General features: G+C 37.6%; 1 protein-coding gene across 2 annotated transcripts in view; it reads right to left on the bottom strand.

Annotated features, from left to right (window-relative positions):
* Positions 1 to 2733: 2733 nt before the first annotated feature.
* The window catches only part of LOC127643829 (protein unc-93 homolog B1-like), a 31447-nt gene continuing 19645 nt past the window's right edge, over positions 2734 to 14535 (bottom strand). For both annotated transcript variants that reach the window (XM_052126737.1, XM_052126736.1), the window contains exons 10-13: positions 10341 to 10614; positions 6610 to 6728; positions 6310 to 6432; positions 2734 to 5971 (exon numbers count right to left, since the gene is read on the bottom strand). In XM_052126737.1, the coding sequence (XP_051982697.1) occupies positions 5723 to 5971; positions 6310 to 6432; positions 6610 to 6728; positions 10341 to 10614 (765 nt within the window). In that variant the 3' untranslated portion in view covers positions 2734 to 5722. The remainder of the gene's footprint in view (positions 5972 to 6309; positions 6433 to 6609; positions 6729 to 10340; positions 10615 to 14535) is intronic.

Genomic DNA, 14535 nt, shown 5'->3' with positions numbered 1-14535 from the left:
ATAAATACTGTTGCAATATTTATTGAAAATAAGTATGCAATCTTAAGTATATTATAAGCACACAATTACAGTTGACGAAATTAACTTGTCTTTTCACTTCCACTAGCAGCTGATTTGTGTATCATAAGGTATTTCTCTACAATACATACCTAATATGACTATATTTAGTCTTATCAAAAACAAAACTGTTCATTATCCCAAATAGTGGGTTAGTGTATTACCATAAATAAATTACTGAACAAATTACTGCAAAAAACATCCTGACTGCTAAAAAAAAAAAAGATTACTTTTCAGATGATTTTTTTTTTTGTTTACCTTAATTAAAGTTACATTAATATACACATTTAAGTAAAAATATAAAAAATACTGATAACAGGTTTTGTATAAATAAAATGGTTAGGAATCATATTTGTTTTCAAGTCTTTTTTATTAAATGATGTTTTATTAACAAAGTTCGGAGGAGCACATTCAGATAATCAACGAGATAAGAGGTATATATACTGCAGACTTACCTCTGTTCATTGACCGTTTATCAGCATCCCTCCACCACCCCCATCTCCTCACTTTGATTTTTAATAATCTCTTATTGGATGTAAACAACACAATCCAAAATACAATGCAATCCAATGTAATACTGTGTAAATCTGTCCAAAATTCAGAGCCTGGAGCCCTCCCCTGGACAGCATGCCAAATATGCATAATCTTTACTCTATTTAATTTGATGTAAGTGTGAACTCGTGAATTCTGAAAGGTGGAGGGGAGGAGGGCATGGCGGGGGGCCTCCAACATACATTTTGCCTAGGGCCTCCAAATGTCTAGAACCGGCCCTGCATAAGTGTTCATTGTGCGAGAGACACATCCCGCCGTCAGACTAACATGAGAGCTGCGTTTTCTGTCTGGGCCACGCCCACGCAGAGTCAGCTCTTATGGAGACAGACTGTCCTCACTGTGAGGACATGAGTCTCAAGTCGCTTCGCTCACGAATCGCCCTCGTTCTGAGGAACGATTCAGCCTCTCGCGCCCTCCCACCCACCTCTTTTGGGATACCCGAGGGTTCACACGAGACACTGCTACCACCGTCTTTATGATTTCGTGCCGCTTCACGAGCCCCTCAATCTACCCGAAGTGCAGTTTTCCCAGTACGCTATGTGCGAGATGAGCTCCGGCCCTCTGAAGATGCGTGCGACCTCTTCTTGTTTGGTAGATCTGACACTGGGGATGATGACGATGTCATGTCTCTCGCCACATCAGGCAAATGGTCAGTGGATGATGCTACCACCCCTCCCCCCAGCGAGGGCAAGGACAGTGTATGCGACACCGACAGGGAGATGCTTCGCATCTTTACAAGGGCAGTCAAAGAACTCAACCTTGAATGGTCTCCCCCAGAGGAACCTGGGCAGTCTTGCCTTGATAAGTGGTTCTTGCATTCTGGACGCCATCAAGCGACAGCGTCCCACAGATCTGCTCCGTTTTTATAAATATATATACTTATGCCCTTCCCTTTACTTACGGGTTCCCCATCATTTACACAACAGCCTGCATTCAGGCCGTTATAATTACCATAAAGTCACAAGCACTTTCATTATAAATAAACTCAATTCCCAACTGGGTTCATAAGGAGTTAATTACACTATATGACGATAGTTCATATATTCGTTATGAGTGCTCTCCTCCTGGCCATCACGAGGATCACTCACTGCGGCATGCTCATGTCGGTCGTTGTCCCATAAGGCTATGCCGTCATGTTTCCTCTCGGAGAAGATATCTCGTGTAGTGCGGCGTGATGGGATTCTGTTCCCCATATGCGTTAATACGCAATGTCAAGTGAACTGAGTCATAAGGGAACGTCTCGTTACGTATAACCTCGGTTCCCTGAGACGAAGGAAACGAGACATTGCGAACGTTAGCCACACTACAGAGTTCTTGAGGCATGAGCGATGCACTCCTTGTTGTCTGTAGGAAATGGTGTCTGTGCACCTGTTTTTATAGCGGTCAGTTTCGCGCCAAAACAGGCGGGGCTCAAACACCATATCCAATATTAAAATATTGGCATTATTATAGAGAAGTTTCAGATAGGTCATGTATGAAGGTACTCCCCATATGAATTAATACACAATGTCTCGTTCACTTAGTCTCAGGGAACCAACGCTACGTACGTAACCAAGACGATCCTTTGTTTGTGTGTGTTGCAGATCGCTCTGCGCGGAGTATGTGTGACGCAAATTGCATCATCAGTACAGCCGTGCACCGCCTACATTTTCTTGAATCGTGCACTTGGTCCTCGGCTGTGTGCGTCATCTGTGCATGCGCTGTCCATTGACCGTACTAAAAGATAGTGCACTCCATTCAGAAGTGATCATCCCTATGCCCTATTCCCTTCGTAGACTTTACAATCCACTGTGAGAGCTTTGGGGGGCTAAAAGGTGGGGGACTACAAAATAATGGTCATTCAGAACTCACTTGAACGGGATTAAATTAATACAACTAGAACTACTAAATATCCTATTTTAGAATAATTAATTTTAATAGTATTTAAGAGCTCCTTGATTTCTACAAATAATAATAAAAAAAAAAGAGTTCATTAATTTATTTACCTAATAATTACCTAATGGCATTATTCCAGATTGATGCATAATTTATTATGCATTCCAAATTAATTCACTTTATGGTTTTTAGCACTGCTATAATCAATAATTTTTAAATAACCATGACACAAGACTACAAAATCAAGAGTTACCATTTGTTTATTTGATCACTCAGGATGTCAAATGCACAAGATATGCACAAGAAGTGTTGTAAACAAGTGTCTTATAGTCTGGGGCGGAATGCCATCAGGAGAACCGGGCGTTTTCCCGGTGGGCCGTTGGTTAATTTGGGCCGGCCCGCTACTGCAAGTACCGACCCGTCCTACAGGCGATATTGGTGGTTGTCCTGGGCTTTTACATGCCTGTGCGGACCCCATTACAGAGCGAATATTCAATAAATTTTTTAAGGTAAAGCCAATACATTGACTTTAATTTGAAATATTGTTATGTCTTTTATTTTGAATTTTTTTACACATCAGAGCGCATATTCACATAGGCTGATTTATTCTTCTGCATTGAACTGGCGTAGGCTCCACGTATTGGCAAACACGTTGGTTTGTATTTTAGTTGTGCGTTGGAGTCTGTATCCTTCTGCGTTACACAGTAAAAATGCTAATTTTACATTCATAAATAAACAAATGCAATGTAATTTCATGGATTCAAAAGTATTTATTAAATTATTGTAGCATTAAAAACGAGTTCAAAGTATGTGAGCGTGTTGAAATTTAGGTTGGCTACAAATTATTTATTATACATGTTGCCTGTATTGCAGGGAGCATTAAATGAGAACAATACTGTATGCTTGCTCATGAGTCGCTTAAATAATAATAAATATTTTAGCATACTTTTGGCGTTCCGTGCTGAAAAAGAAATCATAAAATTAATTCATAACTATCTCGCTTGGAGAAATCTAAATGGGTCATTTTAAAGACTTTACAATGCATATAGGCAATATAACCAACACTTATCAGGTGCTTTTTAATTTGCTGACAAATTAGAAGTGTTCCAATTCCATAACTTATGAAAGATAATTATTTACCGAGCACAATCCTGTCAAATGGACAGTCAAATAATCGTGCAGATCAGAAAGTTTGCGATTAGGATACAACACATTATTTAATTCGCATATCAATTTAATTTCAAGTAAAAGCCCTGAGGGGAAAAAAAAAGCTTTTAGAGTTTATAAGCTGTAAACAGATATCTAACTTCATGAAACACAAACAGAACATAAAAACAGCAGACGCTCCCGATTGAGATAATTGCTTTAATGGTCCAAATAAAATGTGATAAAGCATAGATATTAAAATAATCTAGGTAAAATGTGACACTACCTCAGATATCATTGTTATCATCCTGGGGTGGTCTCTGGTTACAAAGTGCACCAAACACAGCAAACTTTTTGAAGAGATGAAATTCAGCCTATGTCGTATGCTACACTGTAACCGCCATAGCTATGTGCAGCCTATGGCATTGGTTTGACGCAGAAGTATAAATCGGCCTTAAGGCCCGACCCATTGTCATGTCTAGCAGTCAATAGAATTTATTTTTTTTCTTCAACACAAAAATGTGAAATTGTTTCGAAAAATGTAATAAATGAGCTGGTGTGGTGTGTTGCGGGCTGGATTTGGTGGGCCGCTCTGGGCCAGAAAGTGTTCGTGCATGAGCTGTGATGTCAACCGTATGAGACCGGGAAAAATAAGTACATTTCATAGCAGCCCACTGAAAAAAAGTAATTGGAAAAAGATATATGATGTAATGAAATGTTCGTGATCAAAATGTTTATTTCGTCAGAATACATGGTTATTTCTGACTGGCCGTCAATGGGCAAATATGCGAAACAATGAGGGTGTAGTTCCAGTATGATATCCAGCCATGTCAGAGCGAATTGCAGAGGTTATGAAGAACAAGGGTCAACACTGTAAATATTTGACTCTTTGCATATATTGAATGTTTTTGCCAATAAAAGCCTTTAAAACGTATGAAACGCTTATCATTGTTTTCCAATATACCATAGAAACATGTGAAAAAATTATCTACAAATACTGAAGCAGCAAATTTGCAAAACATAAAATAACCGCCAATACTTTTGGCCACGGCTGTATATGTAGATATCAATGTTTGGTAATATTCAGTTAGTCCATGTAATTCTAACATGGCGGTTTAAAGAAAAAAGGAATTTAAAGTTTAAAAAAATGGAATTCCCATAGCCCAATTACCTAATTGGTTTATTTTAATTTTTAACTTTGCGTTTGTTTATTTATTTATTTTTCTGTCATAACCCTGAAGGCCTACATGCCAAAACATTCAAATATTGCTGTTTTACCTTCTTTACTAGTGGTATGAACCTTGTTTGATAGTAAATTTGTGCCAGAATAACTACTTTTAAACGGATAATTCACCCAAAAATAAATTTCGGTTATTATTACTCACTCTCATGTTGTTACACACTATTTTTATTCCGTGAAACACAAAAGGAGATGTTGGGCAGAATATACGGTCCATTCACTTTCATTAGAAGGGGGAAATAAATCATCAACATCATTCAAAATGTAGGGAAAATTCGGGAAAACGGATCACAAACTACTGTATATTACTATATTTCAAAAAAGTATTCTAAACATTAGAAAAGAAAACTTTTGAAATCACATCTTGTCATTTTTATTACACAAAGTAATATTGGTTTGTAGGCCATCAAATACAAAAAAAATTAATAAAACAAATGTAACTTCTTGTGAAGAAAGAAACCATTTTAAAGTTGTTAAATAATAAGCTGTTAGGTTGGAAAAAAATTAAGTGTAATATCTGAGCACATCACCTTTACAAAGTTCAAAACAGAGAGTATTCTATTTCTATGGCAACAAACCAACTAACCTTACAAGGTATAAGCAACTTCATCTTTTCACTTCCCATTTCTATGAAATGCTTGTGTCACTTCTGCTTTTTTTTCCAGTGTGGACTATTTTCTGACCTTCAGTTTACATACAATGCCCACACGTTCCCTTTCTGTATTTTTATTAATGTCTTTAAAGTAGGAGTATTTTTTTCATGCCATCATTCCACCTTCAGTCTGGCAATTCAGTATTTTTCAACTTCCCCAACATTTTCCACTCTCCTTATACCTTTTCACCTCTCCTTTTTTACTCTCTCATGTGCTGGATATAGTCCTCTCCCTCTCCTGCTTGCTCGTAGGCAGCGTTGTCTTGTCTCCTCCTGCGATCTCTAACCCCGTTTCTCTCTGGTGCCGGTGATCCCTGGGAGTCGGCGTCTGTATTCCGGTCCTCCTCAACCAACATTCTCTCATCCTCCTCTTTCTCATCATCAGCATCACTCAGATCAGCGTCTGATTCATCCGAGTTTTCTTCTTCGAGGTATCGGTATCCTTTCACCTTTGAGGAGTAGGATATTTTTGCAAAATGTTAGTAAAGAGATTGATTATACAGTACAAATGTCTGTGTTTTGTTTATTTTTTTTCCACAATAAATTAATCTAATGTTGCAATGTGACTGAAAATATACACAGGTGCATTCTAGACCAAAAAGACCTGACGATACCTTTACCAATGAAGTGATTGGCTCTTTTAATTAAGTGGTGGGAATTCCTTTCGTACAGCAGCCATATTGAGCATCGTGATTTCTACCCTTTTTTTCCTTATACCGTTTCCTGCTAAGCTGTTATTTCTACAAAGTCATAAGCATTAAGAGAGACAGGTGAACAGATGAGTTACCTTATGTCGTGGACGGGGAATACGTGGCAACCTGAACGGGATTTTCTTCATCAAGCGACGCTCCATTTGCACGTAGCAGAAAGATGCCACTATGAGAGTCAACAGCAGAAGTCCGAGTTTGGCCTTAGAAAGGGGACCAGAGAGAAAATTATTATAATGAAATAATAATATATATTTTTTTTCCATTTCATTTTACATTATGATTCTGCATTATTAAGAAAAAAAAACATGTGAATGTACATCTTTATATAAGAATAATCCAATGTAAGGAATCAAATTCTATAGAAATAAGGGCTTTACCCGCATAGGTAATCCAGACCAAAGGTAGACGATAAAGATGGCAACGGCCTGCCACCAGTGGTAGATTGTAAAAACAAAGTCTAGTCGCTCCTTATCCTCGTACAGCATCCCCAGCAGAGCTACACACACCAACAACACTGTTTATGTCATAACACTGATTTGACAGCAATCTTTCGGTTTGCAGATATTGCTCAATATGCAAAATAAATGTATAAGGCTACCTACTTTATCAGGTAGCTTTGCACCATCTGCTCTGTTGTTTAAAAAAAAAACTTAATATCTTGACCATACACCATTTTAATATACTTCAGTCATGCACTTTTATACATAAATATTATTACAGCCCAAATAAGTTGCCCACATCTTTCAATTGATTTTTTGTTAAATGCACAAATCCATTTATATAATACCATAAATACCCTTCATTCTCCCTTGTATCGTACTACACATTGTAAATATTCTGTCCAACAATTGTGAAGTTGATTACCTACAGCCGTGGCCAAACTTATTGGCAGTGACATAAATGTTGTGTTTTGCAAAGTTGCCTGGCCACGGATCCAAAATTGCAATGTAATAATCTCCGAGCCACTTCATCATCACTCTTGCCTTGTGACATGGTGCTCCATCATGCTGTAAAATGCACGTATCACCACCAAATTGCTTCTGGGTCGTTGGGAGAAGTTGCTCTTGCAGGAAGTTTTGATACCATTCTTTATTTATGGCAGTGTTTTTGGGCAGAATTGTGAGAGAGCCCACTCCCTTGGATGAAAAGCAACCCCACACATGGATGGTCTCAGGATGCTTCACTGTTGGCACGACAGAGGACTCATGGTAGCGTTCACCTATTCTTCTCCGGACTATCGATTTTCTATATGTCCCAAACAGTCGGAAGGGGGCTTCATCAGAGTAAATAACTTTGCACCAGTCTTCTGCTGTCAAATTCTTGAAATTCCTGCAGAATTTCAGTCTATCCTTGATGTTTTTCTTGGAGAGAATTGGGTTCTTTGCTGCCCTTCTTGACACCAGGCCATTGTCCAAAAGTCTTTGCCTCACTGTGCGTGCAGATGCACTCACACCAACCTGCTGCCACTATTGAGCAAGCTCTGCACTGGTGGTGACACGACTCCGTAGCTGACTCCTCAGGAGGAGACGGTCCTGGCGCTTGCTGGACACTCTGGGACGTCCTGAAGCCTTCTTCACTGCAGTTGAACCTCTCTTCTTGAAGTTCTTGATGATCCGGTAAATGGTTCTATCAGGTGCAATATTCTTTGCAGCAATATCCTTGCACGTGAGGCCATTTTGATGCAAACCGATGTTGGCTGCACGTCTTTATTTAGAGGTAACCATTGCTAACAAGAACACAATGATTGGAAGCACTTCTTCCCTCCTTTTATAACAATCAGCCAGCTTTTATAATCCACTCAGAATGATATAGTGATTTCACCTGACTAGTACTCGTTCACACTTTCCCCAGGTGCTGCTGATATGATATTTGAAATGATTTAGGGTCAAAAAACAGTGAAATTTGGGTTTTTGTGAAAAAGTTAATTTTTTTGGCCAATAAAGCTTTTTGTAATTATTTAAAATGCATCTGATCACTCTGCACAATAATCTAGAAACAATGTGAATCAACACCACAACAACTGAAGCACAAAACTTTACGAAACACAACATTTATGTCACTGCCAATACATTTGGCCACAACTGTATATGTATTGGCATTGCAAAACCACCAGTTTTTATTTTTTATTTTACCTGGGTAACCATGATGGCCATCTTTGCATCATGGCACACGACAAATTTTGGTTATACAGCCATTTATGGAAACCTCAATATCTTGGTTCAGGATGGTCGATGGTCCTAGCTCCTTGGAACAAAAACTGATCTCTAGACCACATTTCAAGGTACATGTACATATGTTCTTGTTCCTTAGACTTAAGTCCTAATGTAATGCTCAAGACTGCTCAAAATTCCACTTTCAATTTATAATGGGAAGGGTTTTAGTCTCAGTCTTATTTTTTTTAGGCGGTACCTAGGTAAGTATAGTGTGCATGCAGTACATTTCAGGTTTGAGACTTCTCTTTTTTTTTGTTATGGGGAAGAGAATGTGCCCTTTTTTTAAATTCCCCTCACTTTAGGATTGAATATCTCTGGAGGGGGACCAGATAGGGACCTAACATTTTCACCGATATAAGTCCTCTATGGTAGCATTCTGTTGTAAAAAGTTTGAGTTTGAGATTCCACTAGTTACAGAGCTAGGACTAGTAGAAATCTGGGGAAATGTCTACAGTATTCATGCATTTTGATAAATGAACAACTCTGTTCTGAGCCCTAGCTATGTAACTAGTGGAATCTCAAAATTTTTACAGCAGATAGACTTATATCGGTGAAAATGTTAGGTTCCTATCTGGTCCCCCACCAGAGATATTCAACCTGAAACAGAGGGGAATTAAAAATTAACCAGATATTGAGATTTCTGTAAACAGCTGTATAACCTTAAATTACAATGATGGCCATCGTGTCTTTTTTATATTGCGTTAAATGTTTGTTATTGAAAAGATGAGTTATTCAAATAAGCCCATAAGGGTTTCTAACCTCTCCTGCATATCTCTTTTCTATTTTTGTATTCTTGCTTTGTTTTTTAATGTTAAGATGCCAAAAAAAAAATATAAATCTAATCTGCTTTAAAGGAATATTGCAGGATCAATACAAGTTAAGCAATTTTTGGAGGTTTTAAAAGGCAGAAATGTGAAGCTTCTAATTTTATAAAAGCACTTGCATGAATTCTTCTGTTAAAACTTGTGTATTACTTGAGCTGTAAAGTTGTTTAAGTCGTAATTTAACAGTCATTTTAAGGTTTGTTGACATTACATCTTCAAGTTGTAATGTACTTAATTGCCAGCCAAAATTGGCTATAACTTTACACAGAAAAGATTAGTGAGCGATTTTATCACACTAAAAACATTTTAACACACATATTTATACTTTTAAAACAGTGAGTATTATAACGTTTACAGCTTTACCTCATTCACTTCCTCACTGCAACCCAGCTTTTTGCTTTTTTTAAAGGAGGGACAAGTCAAAATAAATGTTTGTGGTAATCAACATTATGCCACAAATGCTTTAGATTGAGATTACTTTGTAGTGAACCCAGAATATTGCACCAGAACATTCAATACAATGTCATTACAAATGTGCCAATGACATTTATCTAGATATAAATAATGTATATATGGGCAGATTATTTATATTGGCTGTTATTTCTAATCAAGCTGTAACTTTGCAAAATTACACAAAAAGTGTGAAAATATATTATTTAATTGTGTTATATTTAGGATATCTAAAATGTTAGCTATTACATTAGCCTGAGCAAGACAAAGGAGTTGGTCATTTTATTTAAATAAACGTTCAAAATGTCATTTCATCACAGTCAATTTCACCATGGAATTCTATTAAACACAATACAAAATCTAAAACATGGCAGAAATGACACTGTGGTGGGAAATCTTCATGACTTTCAGAAAAAATTACATAAATCTCCTGTGGTGCATGCACTGTTGGACATAATTAGTAGACAAATTAAAAAACAATTTGCCATTCATAAGTGACATCTATGCTTCCCCACTCTTTGGTCACTGCTGCTCTAGAGAGCTTCTTCCCATGTCTGTAAAATAGGTTGTGCTAACTGCTTAATGTGTACACTTAAATGTGTAAATAACTTTTGTACTCACTGCTCAGTCCAGTCTTGTTGAGCGCAGTGCCAAGACCCCAGAGGGCAGAAAGCACCAGAAGATAAGGCAGATATTCAGGATTTCTTGGTGTGGGCGACCAGAACATGAGGGTTATGAGCAGAACAAAGTGCACAAAGGCTCCCGCGAGGAGAATAACTGGCCTGGGCAATCGCAGGAGAGTCAGGGCCAGAGCCGAACAGATGGAGGCTGACAAACCATACACCATAACCAATAACCAGAGCTTCTCCATCCCTACAGCACACACTCCATATGACTAGACAAAAAGAGAGTGATGGAAGGAAGAGAGAGGGAGAATTAAAGGGATAGAAATTCTGACATCATTTAATCACCCTCATGTTGTTCCAAAACTAAATGACTTTCTTACTTCTGTGTAAAATGTTCAGTTACCATTCATTTTTAATAGTTTATTTTTACCATACAAGGAAAGTAAATGGTGACGGACACCTTTTTTGTTCCATGGAATAAATAAAGTCATGAGGGTGATTAAATGTCAGAATTTTCATTTTTGTGTGACCTATTCTATTAAAAACAGAGCAAAAGAAAGAGAGAATGACTAATTGTGAGCTGTCACTTTAAACCTTAATTAACCTAATTTACTCACAGCTTCTTGCTTTTATGTAGGTGGTTAATATTGCAGAAAGGCAACAAGACAGCATCAACAATGTAAACCACGCAAATGAGATGCTGTGAAACCATAAAACACTCTGTGGTGAAACTGTGACTGGGTAGTTAATATATGTCCTGCAGCATGACGTGCTATATAATTCATCTTTATATTTTTTTTGTGATTAATATTTATTTATTTTTTATTCACACATCAAACAAAGAAAAACAAAACATATATACATAGAATCAACATTTATCCTGCACTACCACCCCTCCCCCTCAACAAACACACCTGTGATCACACATGAGAACATACACACAAAAAACAACAACCCTCACACAAAAAATCTAATAATCACACACATTAATAACTACACCTCTCTCTCCACTGCCCCACCCCTAGAGCCCTCCAACAAATCCAAATTCCCCAGTATTCTAGATGACCCTTCTTCGAAAGCCCCCACCCTCCCTATCTCCGAGCACCACTCCTGAAATGGGGGTATTCCAGCAGACTTCCATCCCCTTAAAACAACTTGCCTGGCAATCATAACACCGATTAGGACCCAATTTTTTGTGTTTATTCGTTATATTAATGACCGCCCCATCAACTAAAATAAGGAACCTGAGGCACAATGAAATTTGAGTGCACAATAAGTCACACATAAAACTCTGAACCTTCAACCAAAATTCTTGTATCTTAACACACCACCAAAAAACATTGGTAGTGTCCCCATCTTCTGATTGGCATAACCAACAGGTGGGTGTATTTAAGACCAAGCCTATACAATCTTGAGGGGGTCCAACAGAATCAATGTAAAATCTTGAATTGCATAAGGTGAAATCTTGCATCTCTAGATGCAGACTTGACGTTTTTTAGAATGGTCACTTTTGTCCAAACCGAGTGCAAATGTGAGATAAAGGGGTGTAACTTAACTTCTCCGTTTAGTTTGATAGAAAGGCTTTGCAATGGCGAAATAGGGGCAAGAACTTTCTGTTCAATACAAAACCAGGGAGCGGCTCTCTCTGGTGGAAACGACCAATGAGCCAAATGTCTTAATATTAAAAACAAAATCTTGGCTAGACTTAGCTCACCTTTGTCAATCGGCTGAAATGTAATCTTGGACGTTTTCCATTCCAACTGAAGGACTTCGCTATGCTATCAATTTATAAGAGAGGGGGACATCTACAGGGAGAGATTGTAGCAGTTTTTGAAAAAATAACATTAACCTTCCCAATCATAGATACATGTAATGAAGCCCACCTGCCCACATTGCTCGAAAAACTTTTTATTAAAAGGGTCAAAATTAACTAACAAAATCACACAAATTCCCATTCTACCATTTAAATGACTTTTTCAGGTTTCAAGTGAGATGGCAGCGACCGAAGTCTGATCATTCGCCACAGACCACATGTTATCTGAAGAGCTATGGCCCTGAATAAACCCCACCTGATCAATATGTATGAGATGTCATAACTTTACTTAATCAGTTAGCCAAAATGTTTGACAATATCTAGCTAGATCAGGGAAATTGGACATTGACTCTTATACTCACTTGGATCTTTGTCCTTCTTAAGAATCAGACTGATACGGGCTTGCACCATGGTTGGCGGAAGCTTTCCATTATTTCATGATTCCATATTGTAGTATTATACATGCAGAAGAATTGAAATTACATGATTTGAATCTAGGAAAAACCAAACCTTTGCAATCCTGGAATTCTTCACCGTCATAAATTAGATGGCCCAGGCATCAACATTGCTCAGAAAGGTCCCTCAACATGACCTCCTGAACTTCCACACAGAGATAAAGGAGACTTCTCTTTGAAAGTTTTCCAAAAGACCATCAGATTTTAATGACTCGAATACGAACACATTTCATCTTAATCCAGGAACATTCTACACAAAGTCACAGTACTTTACAGATTTAACCTTCTAAAATGTACAGAATGCATTTAAATCTATGATTTATACAATACCTAGGCTTGCTTTGAACTGTGGTAACCTGTATAATTGACAGAATAATGATTATAGCCTGATGTACCTCTTTAAAATGTGTGTAATATTTTATCCATGTTGTATAACCAAGGAATTAACCAGCATGATTTGTAACCAGGGATTTTCAGGTTTTGTTACCTACACGTACAAATATTAATGAAAGAATGTCAAATTTGGTATGCAAACGCTCGCTTAGTTACATGGAGGAAGCTGATGACAACGAATATCATGTCTCTTGTACCATTCTCGTGATATAAAAGTTCATGATTAAATATGCACTATTTTTGAGGAGGAGATATCTAAGAATCTGAAACAAAGGACCATAAATTAACTGTCGGAAAAGACAGCCCAGTTGACCATGTGACTCTGAAAAGTCACTTCTGATTGGTGCAGAACACCTTTGGGGATGCGGCCAATTTCAGTTCAAATGTTTCCAAACAGGAAGAACACGCTCTCTTCGCTCTCTTCCGTCTTCACATGCTTCATCTTCCGCTCGTCTGACTGCTCAGACTTCGCTCTGACTCTTCTCTGGATCTCGTCGGAACCCGATCCATGCCATGTGAGGTCCGAGGAAGGTCAGGACTCGATGTCTTGAGAAGGCCTCATGAGAAGGCCTTGCTTCAAAGCCAGCCTCATCATTCATACAGACAATAACTCTTCGATATTACAGAGGTCCAAAACATCAACAGAACCAACTTGACCAAGAACCAAGCAACACAAAGAATGCAAATAAACACCACTATATGCAAGTACATCTCCAATATTGTGCTTAAAGTGCTGGTGTATTAGTTAAATACTTTGGGTAATCCGATAGCAAATCGATGTAGACTCAAAGAAGGATAAATGGTTCTTCAGGTATTGTGAACAGACTCCATAAAGTTAATTTTCACTCCATTGAGCATTTATTTCACATTCCGTCTCGCTTCTCGACAACCTATCTAATGTACATATGTGTTAGATTAGATTTATGTTTAGAATGGCAATAAAGTTTGTTTGTATTCAAAGATTAATTACTGTGGTATATTTTGATAAATAATCTCATCCCTGTTTCTAAAAGATTTCACTTCAAAGCTGTACCTAAATATGTGTGATATTATTTTCAATAAACCATGAGAATAATATCAATCCAATAAGTTAATTAATCATAATTCACTTATTAAAGCTAATTCCTTACAGTAGAAATTGTTAGCGGATACAACGAGACGTTGTATTACGATTTAATGGTGGAGAATTTATTCAGACAAATAATAAAGTTATTTGTCATTTATCTAATAATTTATAATGGTTGCTGAACGCGATTAATTCCATTATACATTTCATTACCTAATAATGTACAATAAGGACAGTTTAATTTAGTTCATAGCTCACATATTTTGAGACACTAAATTCCCTTCTAAATGTTGCATACCAAATACCCTTACATATAATGGTGTGAGAATGAGGGCACTTTAATGGTTCCTGTCTAAATTCATCAATACCAAATATCCTACAATATAAACTTTGAGCAAAAGTGGAGCCAGTCCTGTAGTATAAGATCTAAAAAAACTTGGTAGCAAAGCCATCTGGTCCGAAC

Source organism: Xyrauchen texanus, chromosome 5 (genome assembly GCF_025860055.1).
Source record: "Xyrauchen texanus isolate HMW12.3.18 chromosome 5, RBS_HiC_50CHRs, whole genome shotgun sequence".
Lineage (NCBI taxonomy): Eukaryota > Metazoa > Chordata > Actinopteri > Cypriniformes > Catostomidae > Xyrauchen > Xyrauchen texanus.
This window is presented reverse-complemented; position numbering and strand designations above follow the sequence as displayed.